At 38.6% G+C, this 18,052-nt stretch overlaps 2 protein-coding genes across 2 annotated transcripts; one reads left to right on the top strand and one right to left on the bottom strand.

The window, feature by feature from the left end:
* Positions 1-86: 86 nt before the first annotated feature.
* Positions 87-18,043, bottom strand: Rab3GAP1 (RAB3 GTPase activating protein subunit 1). Its single transcript, XM_008195486.2, has 3 exons — positions 16,687-18,043; positions 15,837-16,033; positions 87-1,412 (listed from the first exon to the last, which is right to left on the bottom strand). The coding sequence occupies exons 1-3, from the start codon at positions 17,956-17,958 to the stop codon at positions 131-133; spliced, it is 2,751 nt and encodes a 916-aa protein (XP_008193708.1). The 5' UTR covers positions 17,959-18,043; the 3' UTR covers positions 87-130.
* haf (hattifattener) lies at positions 3,962-15,832 on the top strand. The gene is made up of 6 exons (XM_008195485.3): positions 3,962-4,201; positions 11,228-11,410; positions 12,678-14,351; positions 14,407-14,769; positions 15,038-15,266; positions 15,313-15,832. The coding sequence occupies exons 3-6, from the start codon at positions 12,681-12,683 to the stop codon at positions 15,591-15,593; spliced, it is 2,544 nt and encodes an 847-aa protein (XP_008193707.1). The 5' UTR covers positions 3,962-4,201; positions 11,228-11,410; positions 12,678-12,680; the 3' UTR covers positions 15,594-15,832.
* Positions 18,044-18,052: the final 9 nt, after the last annotated feature.

Genomic DNA, 18,052 nt, shown 5'->3' with positions numbered 1-18,052 from the left:
ACTGGATCGACCTGGGTCTCCATAGAAACCGGCGGGAATTTCCACAAAAACACTGTTTAAGAATCGTGGGCAATAAGACACGGGGCGAAATAAATAATCGTTTATTCAGTAGTAGTAATAAAATGGTACATTAGAAGAAGACTATGTCCTCGGAGAAGGCCCCCACGAGCCGGAACTCGCTCTTGCCCAGGACCGCTCTGAGGAACTGCGGGCATTCCGCCGAGTAGGTCGCCGGTCGGGGCACCGAGACCCTCATAACAATTTCCCTCTCACTGGCTTGAGGAAACGCGGCATTTCCCTTGACGCTTTTTCCATCCTCGGTCGCTTGTTCCGTAAGAATCATATTAGCCGCTTTCTGCGCGTCGGAAAACATGCCAACAATTCGATTACCCAAAGTGGAATCGACTCGATCGGCAATTTCCACTTCGCGTCCGCTAACCAGCTTCCCGATCAAATTAGATAAATTCTCATCAACGGCTCCCGCGGGATTGAATTTATACATCAGCGAGTTGACTTGCGAGGTGCGCAGCTCGAGTGCTGTCACCTCTTGGATGAAGCCCTCGAACCGGCGCGGCTGCAGCTTGCTCTCTCTAGAAATCCGCTCGGCGGTTTTAACCAACGCGCGCAATCTTTCGCCAGCGTCCGCAAGCTCGCGCGGCCGCTCTTCGCCCACTCTGTAGATGGCGATGTGGCACAAGACCGGGATCAGCATCTCGCAGATCTGGCACAGGCTCCTGGAGTCCAGGAAATGGAGCACCTTCTCCGCCTCCCGCGTGTCGTCGAAGAGCCGCTTCTGGCGGTGCGCCGGCACGGGCTTGGCCGAGTCCCACGTCTGGACCCAGAAGTTATCCTCGATCATCATGCGCGAGCTCAATTCGCCCTTCTTCTGCCCCCATTCGTCCAACTCCTCGCTCTCGATCCAGTCCCGCGGGGAGTACCACCGGATGAAGTCCTCCAGGACCGATCCGGGATTCGCCGCTTTGAAGGACTCCATGTCGGAGAGGAGCGAAGCGCTCATCATTTTGGCCCGGAGCTCGGAGCCCTGGGCGTCGGAGCCCAGCTTGAGCAGGACGTCGGTGTCCTCCTCCAGCTGGTCCTCGCTCTTGGGGACGGGCTCCTGGGTGACGGGGATGTAGAGGGGGTCGCCGGTTTTGAGTAATTTCAAATTGTTAAACTTCCCGAGGCGGCCCACGGGTTGGTTCCACAGGGAGTATTTTTCTTTTTTCCGAGTCTCTTCCTCCGGTTTGTCCGCGCAGTCGAAGAACTCGTCCTCGTCGGTGGAGGAGCCTTCGGCCGAATCGAAGGTGGTGGTGGTGTTCTCGCGGGCCTGTTTTCGCTCAATGCAGCAGTTCAGCATTTGGAGTTTTTGGTGTAAGAGGCTGGTGCGTAAGTCGGGGTAGCCGGGCAAAAGTCTGGAACCAAGAAAATTTGTGATCATCTGGGCACGGCGGTCTACTTAAACGACGCAAAAGTGAACGTATAATGTTTACGTTGAAGAAAATTTTGTTAACTGAATTGGGTAAAATTTAATTAAATGAAATTCGGTTAATGTATGTAAACATTTGCCTTATAAATTTTAAATTACGTGTAATAAATGCGTCGATTCATAATTTTTGCGAAGAATTAGAAAAAGTAAAGACCTCGATACATATTAATTCTCAGAAAACAACTACAAGTAATTGACGAAAACACTAAGATGTACATGCCCAAATCTAGGCAAAAAGATATCCTAAAATAATTACGATTACTTAACGTGTTATGAAAATACAATTTCCTACACATGACAATTTGTGTGCAGCACTAAATTGCTTTCCAAATAAGGTAGGTACATTTTTTTTGACGAAAACTGAAAAAAAAAAACAAGAATTTTATTGAAAAGTATGAGTACAATGTAAATAACTGCGAAAAGTGAACCTAATTTTTTACGTTCTTAAGTTTTTAAGTTCTTACTACCTATTAAATCAGAACAAAACGTACAATTATGCACAGAATAATAATTAAAACTGCAAATATTTTAATATTCTAAATACATGTAAATTGTAAGTATTGCAATTAAATACGTCTTATTATCGTTTATAATTATGACACTAGGACCAATATTCCTTGAACAAACTCTTACGTTTCTGCTATTGTTGAAGTTTATTTTAAAGAACTACAATCGTAACTTTTTCAATGCAAGCCATTTTCAACATTCATTTGTAATTTAAATTAGCAATGAAACAATAAAAATAGGATATGGTGGGCGGGTAACATAACACACACCTCTAAATTACACGTATCATATTGACAAACCAAATTTTGTCAAAAAAAAACGTACAAAAACCTTAAACCTAAAGTAAACTCCACACTTCTAAAGCAACAAAATTCGATATTTGGTGGTGAATTTAATATAAGATATAAGTTTGTAGCACAGATTACGTGTTTATAGTAAGTATGCTAAATTTTATTCTAAAATATTGTAAAAAAAGGAATTTGCTAATCTTTTGTGTTGCTACTCTTTCAAAAAAATATTTTTTCTTTTTGTTTCAGTTATTTTTCCAAATAAAATAGTCAAGGCATTTGGCTCCAAATATTTTTTAATTCAAGAAAATGACCGTCTTTTACAAATATTTTAAGACCATTTTTTAATTAGATGATCATTACAAACTATGATAATTATTTTAATTAAGCTAAAACGCAGATATTTTGCACCATTGAATTCAAAAGTCGCAAAATACGAAACAAAAATCAGCACATTAGGTCAAAAAAACATTTCCTTCAAGTGTTTTAGCACTTTTTTCAATTGGATACTCTAATTTTTCACCAGATTTAATCAAAAAACACAAAATTAAAGTAAGTAAAACATTTATTTTGGAATTTACCAAGCGTCCACGTTGATTTTTCAACGCGAAATTCACATATTTCGAGAGATTCTGAATTAAAAATTGAACCTAAATTTTAAAATAACATTGTTTTTACCCTTTTTATGATTTTCTGCTTGTCTTTGTCTTAGGAACCCAAAATTTTGGACGAATTTCATCATAAATCTCCCACAAAATAGTCAAAAATATCCAAAATATCGTCAAATTCGCCCAGCTTTTCAAGTTTCTTTGAACAAAAACTACTAAATTAAGCTCAGTATTGCATCGTTTTTTAACATTTTCAAGGTTTATTCATTGTAATTTTTCAGCCAGAGATTCACATATATCGCGGAATTCAATATAAAAAGACTAAATTGTGTCGAAAGTCAGATTTTTTCCTTTTCCAAAGCGGTTCAGCACTTTTTCAGCCTGAAACACAAATGTTTTGCAAAATTTCGTTCAAAATTTAAAGCAAATGCTGAATTCTGTGTGGCTGATATTTTTTGAAATACAGTAAAATATACTTTAAACAGACTCATCTTAGGTTTACACCTACGTAAAAACAAAAATGGGAAAAATATACGGTTGTGAAAAAAATTGATAAGGCACTCGAAGGATTTTTTGAAAACCGTTATGCATACATATGTATGTATGTAATATGTTAATAAAACATGTGTTTTATCTAAAAAAGTCCCTCGAGTTTCAACATAATGGCAATAACTTAGAATCATAAGGAATTCTTTTGATTTTCCCACAAACTTTACTTTTCATGACTGAGTGACGCAAACCGAGAAACTGACTGAAGATTTAGTGGATCTCTCTCCGATTGCTTATTGTAATTTGCCCACGAAGAAGGCAATGCTAATGGAGAATCCACGTCTATGCAAGATCCCACGATAAAACTACGCTCGATCGATTAAATTCCAAATAATTGAAGGTTGTAGGGAGTTGTAATGTAACAGATTTCCATAATAATACAATGACCAACCCAAGCATTAAAACCTCATCACGGCATCTCGCATATGCTAGTTAACAATTAAAATTAGCACTCGAACAAATAATTGAAAGCTTCTCGTTTTTTTAACTTTCGAGTTATCCCATTTCGTGCTTTCGTGGGGAATCGCTTTAGCGGGCGCCTGAAAACGCCTTCGGCAGGTGTATATACCAGCTCAAGACTTCTCCATGGTTGCGCGTCCAGTTAGCTACAAGAACTGGTAGGTCGATGTTGTGTGAGTGCATTGGTCTTTCAGACTATCGTGCATGTGCAGTTTTACAAGTTTAACGAAATAAAATTGCTAATGATCAGTCCTCGGTTTAGATGAATTAGTGCAACTTCTTGCCGGTTATTGGAATATTTTCAAGTAAGTTGATGATAATCAAAAATGTGTACTGTTTCAAATGCAGCCTCCGGTAATTTAATTATAGCTACGAAAAGATGTTAAATAAGTAATTTGTGGTAATGCTGCAGCAAGTCCTATAATCGAAGCAATTTATACTTCCTCTGTAAACAGATATACATTAAAAGCAATTATGAGGCAATAAAATTAACAACGCAGCTTTGTAAAAGTGCCTCACGATCTTCTTATTGCAATAAAATATAAATTGTGGTAATTTTGTGGCCGGGATGAAACAGAAAGTCGAATATCGCTAAAGTGCATCTAAGAAGGAAATTACATCCAGTTCTTTTTCAATTCAGGTTTGATTGAAAGAAATAGGAAATTCTAAGACAAAAATTGCTGAAAAATCTTCAGCTGAATACATTTGCATCTAATTAGCTTATGAATAACGTGAAGCGATAATGACTTGGGATTTTGAGCCACTTCACAGAAGAAAAAAAAGACGCGGAACCTCGTAATTATTATTGTGGTGATGTAGGTATTTTTTACCTTGACGGCCAATCAGTCGGTAATATTGAATAGTAATTCTATTAGTGAAGTATCGAATGCGAATACCGTGATCGCTGATCGCTGATAACCTTTGAGTAATATTTAAAAGTAAAAAATTAAATTGCGAAAATAAGTACTCGCAATATAATAATTTATATAATAACATAAAAAGTACCCACAATTCTTCTCCATGTGGGAAATTACTATACCAAGCAAAGCGTGTCGATTCTGTTACAAGTGTTACACATACCTTTCGTGTTGTTCCTCCACACCTTGCGGACAAAGTGTGTTAAAGTTCGCATAGTTTAGTTCATCGAGTTTTTTGGAAAATCGCTTTATTTGTGGGCAAATTGAACTACTTCTCCGATTCGCTACAATTTCTAAGAAAAAACTGCGAAAAGTTTTACAATGAAACGTCAACGTAACCCATAATTATCTTATAAATCGTACCTACACATAATTCGCACACAATCCTATTTCACAAGGATATTGGCGATGATTTAATCAAGTAATTTATCTCAAGCATAAAAATGAAAGTTACTGATTTTTACTTCATCTCCATCGATCGAGTTCAAGTGAAAATCGCTCGCAAAAACGGACATTTCTGTTTCATAGATCTCATGAGCAGTTCACGTTTTGTAAAAATGCACCCAAGTATCAACTCGATTCTTTTTATGAGGAGAATGTCCCAGAAACCACGAGATCGCTAACTGGGTTAGTTTTACGGAAAAAAGTAACAAAAATGAATAAAACAAAATTTACGGTTAACGCGGACAACGAAAAATGCTAAATGTCTACACATAAATATGGATTTTTTTAGGTAGGTATAAAGTATGATATTCAAAGAATTTTATCGCTTGGCATCGTCTTCTGACAAGTTCAAAATTACGATAAACCGCTTGGCATTGAACTTTCAGATGATTATCATTTGTAAGAATGTTATGGATTGCACACCCACGCTGAGAAATATTCCACATAATTATAGAAAAATTATTAAACTGAATTTTCTAGGACCAGTTAGTCACGATTTAAAAAAAAGTGATATTAGATATTACCCGATGTGAGCATTTTACGGAAAATTAAACATTCTCTAGTTTTACACTATGTACACAAAGATACGCTTCTCTGATTGAAAATTGCAGCCAAATGTTTATTCTTTGATGCCTTCCTTGGATAATCTCCGGAAGTTTGAACAAGACACTGAGCCAAAGTGGAAAAATTGTTTACGACGCTTTTCCTGTACGTTACTAAACTATTCATTTACTCAAAATAATAATTATTTCCTTTCGTCTAATGCACTTAAATTCGTAAGCTGAAACAACAAAAACTGATCCATTTTTCATTTATAAATAATCTTTTTTGTTAAATTTTATACCGCAAATTTGATAATAACAAGCCTTTGAGTGAGATATTTTCTGATCCTGCTATTCAAAACGAATATATTGTAGCAACCTTTTCTTTGTACACCATTAAATTTTTATTATGATTATCCCAAACCGACCCTTATGCAGACAGGCTGTAGTCTTTTAGACGAACCGATTGTTATCGTAAATTATACTAGTCTCCCTTGTCAAAACAACTTATTGTGAGGGTTGTTGTGGTATCTTAAACACCATTATCCGTTGTAAAACTTTATGGTGTACAAAGAAAACGGTGCTAAAAGGATGCGTGGTAGCGTTTCTTTGAGGCAAAAGCTTGGAAAAATTAAAGTAACAGTGTGTCCATTAATTAAAACATTCGCGAGATAAATTTCGAATTCCAGCTTTCTCGCTTTTCACCTCGCATTTTAGCTAATTCGCTAATGTGCCACATATCATTAATCACGCTCCCAAAGTGCTTCAGTTCTTCAAAAATAGCGAGAATCCACATAAGCGTGAAATACGCACGATGAGTCGAGACCACTTATGCTTGTAGAAACCAGGTTAGGGAGGGCAAGGATGCAGATCGCATAATTATCAGGTGAACACGGTTATTAATACCGATTGAGATGCTAATTGGTATTCGGCAAGTGCAAGACAACTAAATGGGCCGAAGGCAAAGCGGACGCGACTCCGTTCATTGACTCTAACGGCCCGCCAAACTGTTGCCCAATGAATACACCAACTTCTTTTGGTAAAGATGCAACAACTGCTACTTGAAATTTATCGAAAAGGCAAGAAATCGGATTCAGAATTTTCAACACTCTCACAATCAGTCGAATTTTTTGCTCTTGGGCGTCCTAGTTTTGGCAAGACTTTCCAACATGACGAGTCGTAAAACGACCGATTCCATCAAAAACCCAAAATGTTCTAACACATGCTCGTTTTAATTAGAACCACCACTTTCGACTTTTCTAGCTCAATGAGACAAGTAACCGACTGAAATTAAGGCGAATTTACATTTTGTTCTGATTTTTTATGTTAATGTCCGCACTGCAATTGAACGTGAGTGGAAAGGGAAATGCAGCAAAGCCGATTAGATATTAATTGAAAAACGGTAAAGATTAATTAAAACTTAATTATTTTACGCTAAAATCAAAGTGTTACTGTACTCGATCTTCCTTTACCGTAACCACAACCGTTTAAATGATTGATTTACCAGGAATCAATTCCGTTACGATAGCACAATCACATGTGACACAGTAATAAAGTTTTCCTCCATACATGAGCACATTTCTTGAAAAAATAACTTAATACGATGCCACCTTTGATCCTAGGTTCACGTTATATTTGTCAGAACCTTGGTAATGATCTTGCATAGTAATTGGTCCACATTTTGTCTATTTTTATTTTGCTCTCGGATCGTGACTTCGTTAAATACCTAAATAATGAAATGAAAGTAAACCCTACACGACATCAGCTCTTACAAAATTATCCGCTGTACTGAAGCAGGTCATTTGAAAATGTATACATGATTCTCACCTTTGCTAAATGCCACCATTGTTATACTCATTTGCGAAATAACAAAAAGTGAGCGCAATTTAATTTTCCACAAAAATTAGAAAATTTAAACCAAGCCAAACGTGACTACATGCTACTACTACTAAATTGAAATTCAATGTCAGTGCTGAAACTCTACGAAGACAAGTCACATAAAATTTATATTTGTAAACAAGTTTAAAAGCAGACTGAATATTTACCATTCATTAGTTGTAAAAAACAGTTCCGGATTTTCTAGCGAAACTTTGAATTATGGAGTCAATGCTCCAACGTTACACGAATTCAAAATGTCTGGTTTGCAGCAATTTATCAGTTCTTAATTATTTTTTTTGTCGAAAAATATGCAAAAATCTTTTTTATCAAAGGTAGTAGGTAGTAGTACAGTTCCGTGTATTTATGAAAATTTTATTCACATGGTTTTTACGTTATTTTCCTCTTGGAATATTTAAAAGGCTCCCAACATGCCTAACGTGAGAATTTACATAAAACAATTGTTAATGTGTCTGGAACAATGTGCCTGTGGTATTAACAACTAAGAGCAGATCTAGAATTATTCATTTTAGAGTCATTTTATTATCTTTTAAAACACGGAAATATTTAGATTGCCATCTTAGATCTTAACTAAAAATTCATCTTAAGTCCCTTTTTAAGGTGTAGCCGTGAAGGTACGGTCTCGCTTTAGACACACGACTAAATTAGAGGTTACAGAAGATCGATAAACGTAGCCTTAATTTGAAAAGAATGTTATAATGTAGCCAAACCAGCCTATGAATGCAAGAACTGTGTTTATCCTTAACGTATAATGGATACAAAATATGAGGTGCATTTTGTGGTACATTTCCTAAGCCCATTTTTCCAGGACTTGGACATCAAGCTATTATTATATCTCAATTACAAGGCTCCACGTCTGTCGCACAAATTGTTACTTTATTTAAATAACGGATTCTGCTACGGAGTACTAGTTTTTGTAGATGATTGAGTTAATAAATTTGCACTTTTAAGTCAAGTGGGGTTTTAGTACCTCATTTGTGGAGGCAAATGTGCCAATTTGATTCGATTTACACACGGTAGCGGTTCCTCTTTGTACTAACTCCTAATAACACAGCAAACATCTGCGTAAAAATCGGCCACTAATCATTGTAACCTAGAGATTTTCAAATCCTTAACCAGATTACCTCCATAAAAAGATCATTTGTTATGTTATTACTGTTCCTGGAGAGTTTCACTATCATTAAGAAAGACTAGAATTACAATTTCTAACTGTTCATATTCATAAATTAATATCTTTAGAGCTAAGCTTGGAGAACATGTAACTACAATTTCTCCTAACTATCCGCGGATGACAAGCCCGTCCGGTTTCTCAAAACAACTACTCTAATTAACCAAATTCGTTCTACATATGAACACACTTGACGTACTACCTGCTATGAAGACGAAATTAGCTTTATAAAAAAATTACTGCAACCATTTCATTGTGAGTTAGGTAACACTTGTCAATGCATCACACTAATCCGTTCTTTCTGAATAATAAAATTTCTGAACACGTTCGAGTTTATTGTTTCCGTTTCCTGAAAAATACGAGGAACAGAACCACTTGTCCCTAACGGAAACCGTCCCGTTTTTATATTCTTTCAAAATCTTTAGTTTTCTGTGCTCATTAGCAAAGTTTTGTCCAAAGTATCGTAACGTAGAGAACAAATCGTGTGAGTAATTTGTTTACAGAAGCTTGATATCGCGTAACTTATCAAGATTAGGCAGAAATTATTGCTTTCGTAAGTCGTAAAGCTTGAGAGAAACTCGTGTAATAAGCAGTAGATTTGATCAAATAACTGCAACTTAATCCTAATAATTTGAGAGAATCCAAAATCCAGATGCTCATTTAACACAATTACAATACAACACATGTCAAGCCCGTTAAAGCTCTTAACGCAGAAATAATCCATCAGCAGTGTGAACATTCCTTCGCAACAACCGATTTTGCACATTCCTCTACCGTTAAAGAACAAATGTGTAATTATCCATAATAAATACATGTGTGTCCGTTCTGCCAACACATATTGCGTAAATGGCAATGGAACGCCTGTGCGAGATTTTCAAGACTGAAATTTCAAAGTCTTGCAGATGCATGCGAGCTTACGCTCTACTGGTGGTAGATTATTGTTACGTGACGAAACTCGCTCACTTGTCCTATCGTGGATTCCAACGTTCACCTATTTATCTAAGGACGTGAAACACTAATCTTCTAATAACTCCATTATAAAATGTGCCATTAAGAATGCATGCTTTCAACACAGAAACAAACGTGCAAGGAAAGCCGCTGCGCTTGATTAACCGTTTTTTTGCGGAAGATCGCATTTTACATAAATAATTTTAATCTCATCTCTGTCCTTACATAACGCAACGTTTCCAAAATTTATCAAAGTTTTAATCAATGGACTGGGTCTCTCACAGCTTATTGTTGCTAAATAGTAAGATCTTCTCATTCGATAGTGGACACATGCTATAATTATTACTAATATTATTGCCTCTGCATAATGGGAGAAACTTTCACTAGGTAAAAGAAAATCGCAACGTATGACGTAATCCGAGACACATCTCCACGCCAGGTGCATAATAAATGACCCATTTCGAAATCAAAAATACCAGAAATGTGGGCAGATATTTCTAATTCCATTTATTGATTAAAGAATGTGCAAGGTAAACCACCTCGACGACGGTGCATTTTTTCTTTGACAGACCTGTTATTTTATGGTGAACACACGACTTATTGCCTTGACCTTAGCAAGTCACGTTTTGGATGGAAAATAATTAGCATTTTAATAGGGAAAAATCGCTATACAGGTCAGACGGCGAAATGCCCTTCGGCCAGCGGAACCGCTAGGATGCCTCCGATCATTTCAAAAAACAAAATTAAGTATTCTATGAGTGACCCACATCTTTCTTGTCAACTTTTAAGGCGAACCACAAGATGCTAGGGTTCTATTACAGAACTTACGAAACGGTTTAGATTTTAATTGAGATTATGCGTGATAATTAAACTATGTGAAAAACGGGACTGTAATAATACAATTAAGATTATAACAGTGCTAAAACCGCTAGGCGACTTTCAATTATTGTATAACTTTTGGCAAAATTGCGGCCTCAAGGGTACCCCGGGGGTTTTTGGGAATTGCAACACCAGTGAACAATCCGAGACACTCCTCAAATTCAAACGATGAGAAACGGTGTCAAAAAATGCGCTTGCCCAATATATGGGTGTAGAATATAATTAATTATTGTTATTCGTTTCAATGTTTAATTTAGAGCCACCAAATAATAATCAGGGGAAATTGTGTGAAGGATGTTTGGCAAGACTAGAAAACATCGGGGTTTTACAAAATAAAACAATTATTCTAATTTTACCGTTAGTACCTATCGCACTGTAATTTAGAAAACAAAAAATAAATATTAACACATTTTACGGTATCCATCATTCTGTTTGGCGCATAACTGTAGAATTCGTCATTGGGAAAAATTGCGATCTGCGATATTATCAACACTTTCTTTGGCTTCAAAAGAGAGAATGACAGTGTGTCTTTTGCAGGTTGGTTGACCATAACGGTCCTATAATCTTCACCTAGAGCCCGAGGCCGCGGATACCCACCAACCAAGGCCCATCCTTAAGACCTTTGGTATTTTGCAGCCGAAACAATGATCGATCAGCATGTTACATAACGGCAGAATGGACATCAAATGTTGCTATCATAGGTTGTGGCAAAACATTTAGGTGAGTAGAATTTGCGTGGAATTCCAGTTTTTGATAGCACCTCATTCCTATGCAAATTTAATCAGACGAACCTGATTCGACCCAATTTTTAATAAGCTTTCGGCGAAATCGACACAAACAATTGATCGCATTGTAACGGCAAAAATCTAACGGCGGAAAAATAACTGGTGCATAACACTCCACAGAAATGTGAGCATTAACAAGACGCTACGCAATTTTTTATTGTGCAAAAAACGTTTAATTCACAAATGATTCGAGTCGTTTCGACCGATGTTGTCCCATTGTTTCATTAACACATTACCCAAGAAAAATGGGGCAGTCGGAATTCGTTACAGCATTTCACATTTCTCACCTTACGTAACATGGGAACTGAACGAACCCCACAAAGGGGTCTTTCTTTTTGCGACATTTCTGCCGAGTGATACATAAAGGAAATTATGGCTGTTTACATGGGAATTTCTTATTGTGACATCTAGCCGAGGGACGACCACATTGTGATCGTAACTTTAGTTCCAATCAACGCGAAATGCCTGCGGTTTCTTCCGCTCACTTTGGTGCATCTCCTTGTGTCGAAACAATTCGCACCCATGGTGCGCCTAGGTCAGGCAATGTCGCTGACATTATGATAAATGTTTAGCAAACGATTTATTCAGCTATTCCACCATACGAAAAAATTGTGAAGATCGGGGGTAAAAACGCTCAGAAATGTTAGTGTTCAATATGCATATTTTGTACCGATTATGTAAATTTATTCCTGTTTCACTTGTGTTCTTGAATTATCCGCAATTTGTTTGCTGTTAATAAGCAATAACCACTTTCTTGTAGTGTACTAAACAGCAGACTAACAGGAGCCTCAATCGGTTTCTTAATATTCATTTCATCACAATTTTTGATGTTTTAGGATTGCACCGACCCCTGTCAGTTATTATGATTGATTAAAGAAGCATTTGGGAACGAGCTTTTGAAACACCAATTTAGTCGAAGTAATTGGTCTAATTGCGTTAGATTTTCTATTTATTCCTTCAGGATTTCTGCTTAAAAATGTGATAAACTGGACAGACGGGTGCGCGCTAAAGTGTTTTTAAGCGGATGCACCGAACAAGATTGCTAGCGGTTCTAACAACACGCGCTGTTTTAATATAAAAATAATTGCTTCTAATGCGCAAATAAGGAAAGAATTCCTCGTAGTTAAGTCACGCACTCGCGTATAATTTTTCCGTTAAAATTCGCAATGTGCCTCAAATAATTAATCACGCTTTAATTCCAGATCATGCAAGAAGGCAAAATCATCGCCACTTTTGTGGCCTTAATCACACTAGCTTCAGCTCAATGCCCTTGGCAGCGGGAATCCGTAGACCTGCAGTCGTCATGTCTGTGTTCCTACAATTTAGGACACGAACTTTCGGTGCAATGTGACATGGTCGACTGGCCAAAACTTCTTGCAGCTTTACAAAAGTACGCCACAGCGACTCCCCTTGACTTACTCTACGTGAACAATTCCACGATTGGTGCTTTAAACGACAATATTTTCGTGAACTTGCGAGTGCATAATTTGCAATTATCGGGGTGTAAGATAAACAGTGTGGCGGGTGGTACCTTCAAAGGACAGGAACAACACTTGAAGAATTTGAATCTGCAAGACAATGACTTGACCGAAGTGCCGGTTGAAAGTTTGAGGCCTTTGAGGACTTTATCACTTCTGGATTTGTCCCACAACAGGATTAGTGCGGTTCCGGACGGTGCGTTTGAGACTTTAAAAAAATTAGCCACGTTGAAGTTATCTGATAACAACGTCACGTTATCTTTAGAGGCGTTAAAGGGGCTCGAAGGCTCCCTAAAAAATCTAAATCTGAAAGGGACGCGTCAGAAAGATATCCCCGAAGCGGTGAAAAATCTAAAAACTTTGGCGTTTCTGGATTTATCCCAAAACAGTTTGCGGGAACTTCCGGGAATGACGGGCTTGAAGTCATTCGAGGGTTTGAATTCGCTCACTGCGCTTAATCTTGAGCGAAATTTGATACAAAAACTGGACAAGAACGCGTTCCAAGGTGTCGAGAAAACGCTAAGTTCGCTCAGTTTGCTCAATAATTTGCTCCCTGATTTTCCGACGGAGGCTTTAAGCGTCTTGTCTGAACTGCGCGTGTTGGATATCGGATTCAATTTACTGACCGAGTTGCCAGATAAAGCCTTTCAGGGCAATCCCTCGATCACATTGTTGGCTCTGGACGGAAATCCGTTAGCCACCATCCCATTTTCGGCTTTGTCTCACTTGAACAATACCCTGCGAGGTCTCAGCTTAGGCGGGCGATTTCTGCACTGCGATTGCCGCCTAGCTTGGGTCATCGATTGGATAAGGAACGGTGACTTACAAGTGACTAGCCGCGAACGAAACCCCCAATTTTGTGGCAGTCCGCCACGGTTCAGAGACCGCGGCTTCTACAGCATACAGCCCGAGGAACTGTCCTGTAAAAAAGAGGAAGGCGTGGGCATTGCCACGGTCGTCACTGCCGATCTGGACGACGTTTCAATCGCGGACTCTGAACTACCACCGAAAACTACAACAAAGGAGCCAACCACCAGGAAAACAACCATCACGACCAGCACCATTTCGACAACAACCACAAAAACAACCTCCTCGACCACCAAAGCAGCAACGACGAAATCGAAAGTCAGGACAACATCGCCACCGTGGAAAAACACACAGAGGCCGCCCCTCATCATGAATTACCCAACCAAGACGAAAATTGACGACGCGAACGATGTCATAGTCAAAAACGCCTTCCGGCAAGACAACTCGGTGATAATCCAATGGGGGTCCGAAACCGCCAATATCTTGGGCTTCAGAGTTGTCTATCGCCTATTTGGAGACAAGAGTTTCAAGCAGGGACCGCCCTTAGAAGCGAGCGAGAGAGAATTCAAGATTAAAAATGTGCCATCGCAGGTTTGCTTGCTTTATTGACGTATTATTGTTCCAAAAATTATTTTGTCCTTTACAGGAATGTATCATAGTCTGCGTGGTCTCTCTGGAAGAGATTAACGTCACACCCGAAACCGTTCCATATTCACAATGTCGTGAAGTGAGAACAGTTTCCACCGCTTCTTCCAACATGGACAAAATCACAATTGCTGCAAGTGCAGCGATTTGTGGAACCATTGTAGTTGCCGTGGTCATTTTCGTAGCGGCTTCGAGAAGAAGAACGCGAAAATTGCACGAATTACACCAACAGAAAATCGGGATGAAAAACGGACTGCCCATAAGTGGGTTACCGGTCAACTGTTGCACCGGTTTAGGGCCTGCAGCCAGTCCCGGCGGACCTCTGTCCTCGCTGGCGACGCTCAGTGCGTTCAACAACAACAAAGTAAGTCAAAATGTCAAAAAAAAGACACAATAAATAGGAACATAGGAAAAAACATAAATAGAAACATTTTACTTATTAATTATGTAAATAAGCACAAAGTGATTTTTACCAGCCACAGTGGATAGGGAAAATAAAACAAAAGGGAACACGGGCGCATTTTAAGTGTCATGAGTATTTTACCTTTATTAAAATTACGCATTATTAAAAGATTTGTATAAATTTGTGTGCCGTTAGTTTACAGAAGGTGGAATTTTTTTTGCAATTCCAGGACTGGGACCAAGTTTCGGGCTACAGCACGCACAGCGTCCAGAGACACAACCGGATGTACTCGCTGGACCAGCCCTCCACCCTAATCGCGGACGACATGCGTTCCCACTTCAGTACAAAAGGCACGAAATCGCGTTCGATAGCCGACGGACAATCCCAGAACAGTTTTTCCAACCACTCTGGACGCTACTTGAACGCATTTCCCAGTAACTTAATAACTTCGCGTCAAGGTAAATTATCCCGAATTGAGTCTAAGTATTGAGTTTGTTATTGCAGATTTGCGCCAATCGAGACAGTCCTTGACCATGCAATCGGACAGACTGTCGACTCGTGGACCTAGTCACCACGCACCGACCCATTCCGTGGCGTCCTCCAGACGCTCCAGACCCAGATCCCGGTCCCGGGACTACAACAGGCCCAGTAGCCGGTACAGCACGGCTGGATCGACTCACACTTTAAACAATTATTGCGACAATTCCGACAACTGGACTGACCACGATATGGACATTTACATGGCGAGAAACCCGACCACTAGGAACGGTCTCGTACCGCTCTGATTTAGTTGCTCAATGTGTTCGCAAGGAATGATTCAAAAAGGCTGTTATTTGATTCAGACAATTCGCAACAGCACGACTGATAGTAGGATCAGTTAACAAGTAATTTTAAAGATAGTTACTAGAGAATAATGATAATGTATTTTTATATTTAAACGATATTTCTCTATTTATATGTTGACGGAAGTATGAGTTTATTTTGTATATAACTTTCGCAAAATTAAATAAATCTCTTAAGTGACTTACCCTGGAATTGGAATGCTCTTCTCCCATCTGTACCTCATTTCTTGGGCGAATTCGAACCACAGGTGCGCAAAGGCCCGAATGCCTCCAAGAGATTGCAGAGCGTGGCCCAAGACGATTGACAATCGCCAGATCAAAGAGTCAGAAGGGCATGTTTTGAAGCCTCGACATTCATAATCGAGATTAAAAACGTTCTCTTCCTGAAATATAAACCAAACACTCGAGTGAATTATTTACCAATCCCCAACTACCAGAACATACAGGTGTCAATAATTTTGAATGTCAATTAATTTTGTGACAGTCAGGAAATGTCTTTTAGGCATTATTTCGTAAATTCTTTCGTTTAATGATTGTCTCGCGTACGAAAGCATACGCTTCTTTAACTATATGGCCTATAATATGTAAAATACACATCTAATTTTGAAATTATTGCAAATAACACAAAAATTTACGTTACAATTTTACGAAATTCAATTGTTCCTGCGATAACCAGCTATTGTCAACTATGAGTGCATAATTTCCAAAAAATATTAAATTTTTTTTAGTTCTTTTATTACATGTTTTTTTCTGCTTACTACAGTAATTACTAATTAACGTATTTTTAGTACAATTCATTATAATATTGAAAATTACTGTAATAACATAAGAACACTTATAATTCATTTCAATTTTGTGGCTTATTTTTGACGAAATCTTTGAAAATAACTGCTAAACATTGTGAAAACGATGAATTTTAAAGAATAAACTAAATAATACGATATGCTTAATTGTGAATCGTTTTTTGCTAGCTACTCTATTATTTTAACAAGACAATAAAAAGTAGTTAAAAGTTTGCTGCAAAACAGATGCTTACAGTCTGCGGTGGATTGCTGGGGTTGCTATTGAACATTTCCTTATAGACATGTGGGGAGTCTTCCTCCGCGTCGGGAAATAAAAAGTACAGAATCGGCACTAAAATCTCTTCAGACAGAGGTGCCACGCCTCTCCTATTCTTCGTTAGCGAATTTCTTGCCGCTCTAGTGAGTAAACTTGAGATTGTCGGTACCTTGGGCTCTGTTAGTAAATCCAAGGGATTGCTGACATCAGCGGCTGCCGTTGCTGAAGACGCAAACTCGCCCAGGACGTCGTACGTCGAGGACGAGTTGTTTAATAAGTGTAAAAACTCCGTCAAACATTCCCCAAGCAAACAAAGCGGTTGTTCGGCGGTCGTGATCAACATTGTCCATTTTGCGGCCAACATCGGGTCAAAATCGCTGTAACTTTCGCTGTCTCTGACCGCACGGTGGTTTAGATGCGACCACGAAGTTTTAAGAATTATTGACTCGATTGGGTCGATTGTTACGCCAAAGGGGACACTGCATACGTCTGTGCTATCGAAGTGGTCACTGTCGGAGTTTATGTAATCCTGCTTCCACACGAAATTACCAAAGTCGGTTAAAGTGTAGCTTGATTGCAAGGAAACCATTATAGTTGTCATCGTCATGGGGGAGAGGATTTTTGATTTGAACATTTCCAAAAGACCTGACAAATACTGGTACAGTCGCGGGCTTGTTTTCAAATGTACCATCTCCAGATTGGTTCTTATGGATTCAGACTCGTAAACGCCCAAGTAGCAATTCTGCCACTTTTCTCTAATTTGCACAAAAATCGGGGTTTCACATTTCGAGTTAGCTGACGCAACGTAGACGGAACTTAGCAAGACTTTGATCCTACTTTCTGAATTTATTCCAAAATTTCCGGAGGGACTTAGGACTATGTACTCGTCAATGCCGTACCACTTGCTGAGACAGGAGTGCTCAACTGTGTTCTTAGAATTGTAGAGCTCAAAATCGTACATGGTGTCAAAAGGGTTCTTTTTCTTGGTTTCTTCATTGTCTTCGACTTTGGACAATGTGGATTGTTTTCTGAGAAAAGTTAACTTGAAATCGACGTCAACGAAAGACAGGTTTTCGCTCTTGATGCTCCAAATTTCGCCAAACAGTTCAGTATCTGCTGCCTCGTCCTTTAATTCTTCTGTCTTCCACTGGTTTATAATTTCTTCGATGCGCGCAATAAAAATTTCCCATTCGGAGGCTGTTGTAAAATCTTGGTGATAAAATTCCGTTTCGTCAATTTCCTCGTTCATTTTTCTAACATATTTTTTGCAAATTACTTAAAAACATAACCTAGAACGTAGACGTCAGTTTTTATTTGACATCAAATGGGCTGCAACGCCTGCA

Source organism: Tribolium castaneum, chromosome 5 (genome assembly GCF_031307605.1).
Source record: "Tribolium castaneum strain GA2 chromosome 5, icTriCast1.1, whole genome shotgun sequence".
Lineage (NCBI taxonomy): Eukaryota > Metazoa > Arthropoda > Insecta > Coleoptera > Tenebrionidae > Tribolium > Tribolium castaneum.
This window is presented reverse-complemented; position numbering and strand designations above follow the sequence as displayed.

Coding starts and splice junctions, on each gene's coding strand:
- Rab3GAP1 (XM_008195486.2), bottom strand. CDS start 17,958: ATGAACGAGGAAATTGACGAAACGGAATTTTATCACCAAGATTTTACA. Junction 16,034..16,686: donor CCAGCAATCCACCGCAGACT/GTAAGCATCTGT, acceptor TTTATATTTCAG/GAAGAGAACGTTTTTAATCT. Junction 1,413..15,836: donor AAGAGCATTCCAATTCCAGG/GTAAGTCACTTA, acceptor TCTTGGTTCCAG/ACTTTTGCCCGGCTACCCCG.
- haf (XM_008195485.3), top strand. CDS start 12,681: ATGCAAGAAGGCAAAATCATCGCCACTTTTGTGGCCTTAATCACACTA. Junction 14,352..14,406: donor TTAAAAATGTGCCATCGCAG/GTTTGCTTGCTT, acceptor TGTCCTTTACAG/GAATGTATCATAGTCTGCGT. Junction 15,267..15,312: donor CTTAATAACTTCGCGTCAAG/GTAAATTATCCC, acceptor TTGTTATTGCAG/ATTTGCGCCAATCGAGACAG.